This window comes from Juglans regia, chromosome 3 (assembly GCF_001411555.2).
Source record: "Juglans regia cultivar Chandler chromosome 3, Walnut 2.0, whole genome shotgun sequence".
Taxonomy (NCBI): domain Eukaryota; kingdom Viridiplantae; phylum Streptophyta; class Magnoliopsida; order Fagales; family Juglandaceae; genus Juglans; species Juglans regia.
Window position 1 is genome coordinate 8,976,290 of NC_049903.1, and position 9,194 is coordinate 8,985,483.

The 9,194-nt window shown below is 36.7% G+C and overlaps 2 protein-coding genes across 2 annotated transcripts; one reads left to right on the forward strand and one right to left on the reverse strand.

Annotated features, from left to right (window-relative positions):
- Positions 1-1,880: 1,880 nt before the first annotated feature.
- On the forward strand, positions 1,881-3,313 carry LOC108980181. Its single transcript, XM_018951033.2, has 3 exons — positions 1,881-2,801; positions 2,946-2,993; positions 3,088-3,313. Exons 1-3 carry the CDS (start codon positions 1,961-1,963, stop codon positions 3,213-3,215), a joined length of 1,017 nt encoding a protein of 338 aa, XP_018806578.1. The 5' UTR covers positions 1,881-1,960; the 3' UTR covers positions 3,216-3,313.
- Positions 3,314-3,662: 349 nt separating this feature from the next.
- On the reverse strand, positions 3,663-6,057 carry LOC108979226 (putative pectate lyase 2). Its single transcript, XM_035688670.1, has 4 exons — positions 5,335-6,057; positions 4,197-4,300; positions 3,970-4,108; positions 3,663-3,887 (listed from the first exon to the last, which is right to left on the reverse strand). Exons 1-4 carry the CDS (start codon positions 6,055-6,057, stop codon positions 3,663-3,665), a joined length of 1,191 nt encoding a protein of 396 aa, XP_035544563.1.
- Between the last annotated feature and the right edge of the window lie 3,137 nt (positions 6,058-9,194).

Consider the following 9,194-nt stretch of genomic DNA (forward strand, 5'->3'; position numbering starts at 1 on the left):
AAAGACCAAAACAGTGCACATAATCATCATCATGTGAAACTATATTATTGGCCGGAAAGCTGATTATCACAAGAGCCCTTTTGTACATAACACTGTATTTAAACTTTACATGTCATGCTTCCAATATATATATTTTTAATACTACTTCGACAATGTTTAATTTAGGTTTGGCTAATTACAATATCCAATCTTCGATGAGGAGGTCTCAAGCCCACGAAGGCGGTTCTAAGTGGTGGTATGGTGCTCGTATGTACTTCCATAGTAGTAAATAAAAAATGTAAATAGAGATAGAGATACAGATTTACGTGGTTTGTTACTGGGTCTACGTCCACGGATCATTTAGAGGATAAATCTATTATAATATGAGTATTTTACAGTCTCTTATTGTCTCTCTTTTATCTCTATACAATGAAGGTTGTAGGCCTCTTTTGTTGGAGAAGATAATATCTTTGGAACCCTCGTCGCGAGATCGAAGATGATGCTTTCTGTTCTCGTCCTCCTGTTCTGAAGTCCCCATTTTTCCTCAAATCTCATATCCCTTTTATTGTAGCCCTATCAGTGACATATGAGGAAATCAGCTTCATGTCACTCCTACCTTGCGTGTCTAATTTACTTTTCTCATTTTTCTCTATTTCCCATCACCTCCCTATTTTCCATTTGACACTTGATTTTTCTTGTTCCTTCATTGTCTTTTCTTTACTCTTTAATGATGGTCTTTTGTGTGGGCCTGAAATGCCATATGGGCTAGGAACAAGAAGGTTTTTATATTAGTTGAGAACCGAAAAACATAGCAGGTTCTGTAACACAATTAATTAGCAATCACAAGAAGTAAATTTTTTTGATCGAAGAATTCCATTGAAAGGGGGAGATATGAAATTTTAGCGAGATGGGTGCGTTGCCATTTGCCAAACTCGGCATTGAGCTAGCCTACTTTAGTGGGCTTCAGCTTTTAATGGGCCTTGTCGTGGATCCATTTTAGAATGTGGTGCTAATTAATATTACAGTCCGGTGCAAGTTCTCTTTAATTTGGGCCTTGCCTGCTATTATGGGCTATAGTTATTTCATGTGTTTCTAACTTTGTAATATTGATCTTTAAAATCTTAAATTCAGTACTGACGACGAACCTAATTATGTTTTTGGATTGACCTGCATACTATATCTGAAACAAGGATTAATTAAATACAGATAATGACAGTGATATTTGTGTTAACTCAACCTGTTGGATTGACATTGATATATATATAAGAATATCATTTTCAACGTGGAACTGTTGATCTATTGTATTGGAGTTGTGTCCATAATATCGCTTCCTGCAACTGTTCTAAAAAGATGTTTGCAGGATGCGATGTTGAATGCCATAAAAGATTTAAACGTGTCTTTCTTAAAATCAATTAGTTTTAAGTGGATTGACAGCTCTACCTTCAGATAAATAATATCAAAATTAGAGATCACTGGTTGGAGTGGCGGGAGTGCAGTCAATATCATTAGAGGGAAATTGTTGGGGTGTGTCCATTAACACTGCTGATCAACGGTCCGACACATGATTACTTTCATCCATGGGCTTGGCTCTGAGGCTAAACTAATATATTTCATCTTCCCTGAGCTTTGTTACATGTTTTTGCTTTCAAAAAGGAAAAACATAAGATCTAAGTAAAAGGGATGAAGAATTAGATCCCTCTGCTCTTAAAGATTCACATGATAGCTCATGATCATCACTATCGTATCGAGTCTCCCCTTCAAAAACCAGAGAGAAAAAGGCCCAAATGAAGATGATTATTTAAGAAGGAAAAAAAAACAGCAACATATGCATAAAAAGAAAACAAAAGAAAAAGGAAAGAAAGCGAAAGATTAAAGAGCAGCCTAGAGATTCTCTCTCCGTCACTTTACTCATCCGACTTCTGTCTTTAAACCGCATAAATCTTAGAAGGGAAACCCTCTAGACCTCTAGCTATCATCTCTCATGGGTTCTCTGTTCACCCTCAGATCCCTACCAGAAATTAGGCCTGCAACTTGTTCATTCTTTTTCTTAATCATTCAGCTTATCCTCCCCTTTCTCAGCCTCGCAACAGCTCAAGCCAGCCTCTGCAGAACCTCTTGTGGCAACATTCCTATCAACTACCCTTTCGGGATTGATGATGGTTGTGGAAGCCCTTATTACCGACACATGCTTGTCTGCTCCAACGCCGGAATACTTGAGCTCCGAACACCTTCTGGGAGATACCCAGTTCGTAATGTGAGCTATTCCCATACTCACATTTTAGTCACTGATCCTTTCATGTGGAATTGCCTGGATGGAGATAACTTCCGTCCAACCAGGCCTTTTAGCCTTGACACAAGCACACATTTCTCACTCTCCCCACAGAATGAATACCTCTTTTTCAACTGCAGCGAAGAGGATGTGATCATTCAGCCAAAGCCTAGGTTTTGTGATCACTTTCCCGATCGGTGTGACTCCTCTTGTGACAGTGCTAGTCATCTCTGCAGACTCCTACCAGATTGCCCCTCTGCATTGAGTGGCAGTTCTTGCTGTTCTTACTATCCCAAAGCCACTGAATCCCTGAGGCTGATGCTTACGTATTGTGCTAGTTATACTAGCGTGTACTGGAAAAATATTGGTGAACCTCAACCTTATGATCAAGTCGCTGAATATGGGGTTAGGGTTGATTTTGATATTCCGGTGACCACTCGTTGCCTTCAGTGCCAGGATACTCTGAAGGGAGGCGGGACGTGTGGATTTGATACTCAGAAGCAGAATTTCTTGTGCCTATGCGAGCAAGGAAATGTCACTACTTATTGTAAAGGTACGTTCAAGGCTTTTGACAACGAACTGATTATTTGATCAGAATTAATGCAATTGTATATATGAAATTATACGTACTTCTTTGGTTCTTAATTTCCGTGAGTGGCACGATTTATGTGAACTAAGATTGGGTGCCATTGTGCAGATCAAGAAGGCATTTCTGGGCATAATAGGAGGGTTAGAGTTATTGCAGGTGCTAATCAATTTGAGATTGGATATGAAATTCTTAAAGTTAAGATTTTGAGAAGTGAGTTGCTTCAGCTGTATTATGTTTTATTATTTTGCAGGGACAGTGACTGCAGTTTCAGCTGCTGGGGCCCTAGGAATTGGAGCTGGTATATTTTACTGGAGGAAAGTGAGAGCCAAGGCACCAGTAACATGTGGGGTTCAAAGCAATGAGAATAGGCTTTTCTGAAGATATTCGACAACCATACACCTTTTCTTTTCTTTTCTTTGCTTTTTTTTCTTTTTTAATTTCTTTTACACTTTAATGTTATTGTCTCTTTGATAGCTTCAGTTTTGTTTGTCCATACTGCAATGTTAAGAGAGCCCATGAAATTGCTAGCTTTACAGATATTCATTCATAATAAACTTCTTTGACTAAAAAATGAAAGATAATTAGGATGCAGACCCATCTCCTGGATGATGTTCTAACACATGAATCGATTGGTTGAGATTATTACTTATCAATCATCTTTTAAGATTGATTACAAGCCTTCAGGAAAAAATTAAAGTCCCTTCAGATACTCTCGAGTGGTAATAGAGATACATAAAAATATTTATGCTTCCAAGAAGCAAGTTGTACGTACATCACTTCAGGGAGGAAAAGAAGGAAATTAAAGGTTACAAGAAAATGGTTTAACTAAAATTTGCAAGCTTTAGCAGCAACACATTGCAGAGGACCAGCACTGGAAGTCAGAGCAGGGACCATCAATCCATGAGCAACTGAAAACGATTGAGTTCGAGAGTAATATGGAGAGCAACTTCCCCACCCGGATTGAACAAAATAAGCACCATTGACAAATACATCCTTAGAAGACCTCCATTTCCAATCCTTCCAGGCACCTCTTGCCTCTCTTTTGGTGACCTAGTGTCATCGATCAAGATCAGACATGCACATGATAATTATACCATATGAAAATCTAGTAATGATCATATACTATATATACCTGTTTGGCAAAGGGAATATTGGAAGCTTTGAAGTAGTTTCCTTCGCTGAAGATGGTTGGATTAGCACTGCCGCCAACAGCATACATAAGCCATTCTTCATATTTATTATTGGCGACATGGGCATATCCAAACCTGACCCTGCATTTATTGTACTGATTGGCATGAGAAGAAAGTACTACTGGAACTTCAGAAAATATAGAAATTGAGAGCAGTGCTTCATCATCACCTGGGCATCCTTTCAACACACCCGGCACCAAAACGGTTGAAAACTATTGTGACTTTCATGACTTTATCTGCAGTAAATTTATCATTGTGTCCCAGCAGCATCACCTGTAATCACAACATGGTCATATCAACAATAATGACAAATACAGTACGGGCAAAATGCCCTTAATTTGACTTTAACTTTTATGATTTCAATTTAATAAATACCGGTACATTAATATTCAGTTTTTGGTACTTTTTCAAGTTAATGACCAGCTTTTGTCTTTGTCCATAGTTGACGTAAAGAATTATATTCAGATAAAAAAATGAAAAAAAAAAAAGTAGACAAACCTGGCATGCCAGTACGTACGTAAAAGCTGAACCACATATGAATTTATAACTAATCAAGATGATAACGAGAGCTCTTTAATGATTATAAAATATGTGCGCATTTGTTTTTGCAATCATTTCCTCCCATCTATTCTATAGTTGATTAAGACTAGTTTATTTTCTTAATTTTTTATATTATTTTATTTTATCTAATTATTATAATTTTTTTTAATTCTAACATAAAATAAAATAAATATTTTAATTTTTTAAAATTTTAAAATAAAAAAATATTTTAATAATATTTAATTCAACTTTTAAATTTTATTTCAATTCATCTCATCTCATATATAAAAACAAACAAAACAAACTTAGTTTCATATAATAATTAGGGGAATCTAATATGGGATTTCACAGTTACTGCATCTTTATCATACTCATTTAGCTTTATCTACTAATTCTCATACAATATTACATTGTGGGCTTTAGTGGGGCATTACATTAATGATCCCTACCACTCGTGTGATCTTGTCATACTCGTTAATTACGTACCTAATTTGTATATTCAATCCAGAATATTACAAATATCAAAACTATATATATATATATATATATAGTACGTAAGATGTGTTCGATTTAGAAACCAAGGTTTTGAGAGTCAAATAAAGCATATGGGTGTTTGTACTTATATTTAAAAAAATTGACTGTGGTGCATATATAGCATGGCGGACGGGTGAATGTTTATAAAAAGCAACATTGAAAAGTTTCTTACCAAATGGTGAGTGCTGCATGCATTAGGGCACAAGTTAAAGAAAAAACAGATGACGACGTACTTTATCATGCTGGGAGAAGTAGTTGTTAGAGATGGTGATTGCAGTCGATGCATGGACTACATCAATGAGGCCGTCGGTGCAACGTGCGAGAAAGCAATGATCGATCCAAACATTCGAAGACGCAAAGATGGCAATGGCATCTCCGTCGGAGCCTCGACGACGTCCAACATGTGTCGGACTGTCCCTAACAAGGCCATCTTTCCCGGGTTTACAGTCATGAATACTAATCCCATGTATAATGACGTGGCTAACACCTTGCACTGTGATGCATGGGCCGTATGCAATCTCCACTTTAGCACCTCTGCCGTCGATGGTCTTGAAACTATTCATAATAAGCTCGTTCTTGAGCTTAATCACCATGTCCTTGGCAAAAATGATCCAAAGTGGCTTTTCTTGGATGACACCATATCGAAGTGTGCCTGGTTTAGGGTTCACGGGGTCATCATCAGAGGTGGTGACCACGTATATTGCCCCAAACTTTCCTCCTATTGCATCTTTGCCGAAACCTACCACGCAATCAGCCAGAGAACGCCGGTTGGCCGCCCAATTCGATTTGGTGCGCCAGCATGCGTCTATTACGTTCAAAATGTTTGTAGTCAGCTTAGGACTGTTGGAGATTGAGCTCAAGGGTTGTGGGGTGTAATCGGCCACTTCAGAAGTTGAAGCCAAGTGTGCTAGAAAACATGAAAGCAATATGATTATTACTAGGAGATCAGAGGCCATGGCTAGCTTAGCTTTTGTGGGTGTGAGACAATTATGAACAGCATGAGTGAAAGATCAAAGAGTTTAAATAGGGGTTGAGAATGTGGTGCACACGATTCAATAGGGGTTGATTTTGCTTTTCGAGCTGTTATAACTTTGGGCAAGACTTATTGGAGCTAAACAAAGACGTGGGTGCACGATCGAGCTTAATTTAACTAATTAAGTAGCTAGTTTCAGGTTGACATTACTTGCCCTATACATGATCAGTGACATCACATGATATTGAACATTTACATAAGGCCTAGTTCAAGTACTCTCAAAGAGTACTACTGCTGCCTATTCAATTCCCTGAATATATAATAATAAATGGTGACTGGAATTGTTATTTGTATATATCCACCATTAATCCATGGGGCCGGACTGGACTACTTTATCGTCGATATTGATAATTACGATTAATTAATTAATTAATTAATTAATTAATTATATATGAATGTCAACGGCCTCATGGCTCATAGGCATGTTTGGGATGCATGGTTGGGATCGAGCTGATCATCCGATCAGTTATGATCTCAACATGATCATTATATATGTCCACGTGGTGGTCGTCAACCTTATTTCCCAGTTTTTTTTTTTTTCCTCTAATCTTTTGTTCTTTTTTCTTCACTCAGGCGGCACCGGCATGCAGCTTGTTTCTTGTAATTCTTTGAAAAATCAAATGATCGGACACTCAGTCGGCCAGCAATGATCGATATGAGCACTAATAAATTATATATGCGGCCAATTTGTGTCGAGATTAATTACAAATAAATAACAAATTCGGTCAAGTACGTACCAACAGTAGTCGAAGTACTATTTTAGACATGCAAGGCAACGATCGATATTATGATCATCTAGCTAGTTCAGGCCGGTGAGGTCAAATATTATATAATTATTAATTTGTTCATCTTCAGACAAATCAACGCTGAAGTCCTAGCTTAATATATATTACATGGTATTAATTTAATTGTTATAATCCCATAATTAGTATTAGTAGATCATCAGTTGTACGTAATTAATATTTTCACTTAGACGTTATACAAGTTAATTAATTAATTAGCAGTCAGTTAGCTATTTTCAAGGCATATACTTCTTCATTTCTCTCTCTAGCGAAAACGCTCTCTACCCAAAGCTCAAAAATCTTTTCTTCTCCGTCAAGAGGCCAGTGGCTGGAGTTTCAGCTCCACCCACCCACCCTGATCTTCCCATCTGTATAGTCCCGACACTATCCTACAATACTGCTTTTTCTAAATTTTTCCTTCTTTTTCCTACTCATGTAGCATGGAGAAGCGTCGATCTACTACTTTTTAGCCACCCATGACCGCCATGCACTATACCGCAGGACTCTGCAGCTGCCGATCCTTCGAATGACAAACGCAAATTGTCAAAAAGAGTAGCGCGCACGTGCATTTCACGTGTGGTTTCACATGTGGCCTAAACCGAGCATGAGATCCACATGCCACCACACCAAAGAGAGCTTGCTGCCACTATGTGTGGCATCTTTGGGATCAACGACCTTAGATCTCTTAGATTTGACTAACCTTCACTCTTCTAGTGTGGCGCGTGGTCTTCACGTGCCTCCACAATTCTTGGTAGTCACACAGCGGCGACTCGATGCTTCTTCTACTTGCTATCTTTCTATATTATCGCTCTTCCTAACTAAGAATTGTAGGAAAAATGTAGTGAAAGTCTCATTCAGTCAGTCCATATCAGCGATATGTAGCATAAATCTATTTACTGCGGCTTCCAGTCGTAATATTACAGTCCGTTTATCGGACTATATCAAAACTGGTTCAGGCGGCTTCCCCTCGTGAGAAATAGGTGGGGGTCAAGTCATTGGTCCCAGATCCGTCTTTTCTTTCTTTTTCTTGCAATATTGTACTAGTTAGTTTGGAATAAATGTCGGGACCTCCCACCCTGTTATCTCTTGTATCATGTAACTGTTTTATATATTTAAAATATGTTTGCACAAAAAAAAAAAATTAGCATGAGTTATATATAGTAGTACTAGTTGGTTTGTTAAAATTAGAGCACAACTTATTAAGAGCAAACTCTGTTTGTGTACGTGTGTGTGTTTAGACTCATGTACAGATCCATGATCTGATTTAATTATGTAGATCTCCATTTTTTACACTTCAATTAATCTAAATCATTTTTTTCTTCAAAATATTAATATTTTCTTATATATACAGATTTACTACTTTCGCATTTACACGCATATATGCAATTAATCAAGAATCAAAGAAAATCTGAAATATATAAAATGAAAAATGTTGAGATCTAGATATTTATAACTAGCTAGCTACCCAAAACTTACGAAATTCTATAAGGGAGAGTTCCTTAATTGATAACTTAATTTAGAGGATTTTGGTTCCTAGCTAATTGATGAAGTGATCAATCAATTAATTGTTAAGATCTAAATTAAATAATAAAATATACTTATTCTTATCAGTTTAAATTTTTAAGATAAATGGTGATTTCATATGATATTAAAGCAAAAATTCTGGATTTGATTCATGACTCTACACTTTAGTATCATATATATTTAATTAAATATTTCACATGTCGTGATGAATAGTGATATCACACAAATTATATATGTATGTATGTATGTATCTATGTATACGTACAGATACAGAGTGATTTATAAATATAAATATATCAAATCAGTACGAGTGACTCTCCTAATTCATGTGACGTCTAGAGGTTGTCATGCACGGTGCTCTACCCACTTGTTTTTTTTTTTGGAGAAATCTACCCACTTGTTGTTACCATGCTATATATAATATTATTTATATTATATGGTTCTTTCACTATTGGCAACAGAGCGAGAAGGTCCGTTAATTGCGTACCGAAGCATTACATTAACCATGCATAGAAATTAATGGTACTTTAGACTTTTCAAGTCTTTATGCCAAAAAGTTTATTCGTCAGGGAGAAAAACGTAAATGCACCGCGCACGTAATATTTTAAATTATTAATACGTACGTTTACATGCATACGTACATACGTAAATGCACCGGCGTACGTTTACATCGAGAAAAATCTTAAGTAGCATACTACAATGATTATTTAATAATAATACTAATAATTCAAATTACATATTGAGACCTTATTTT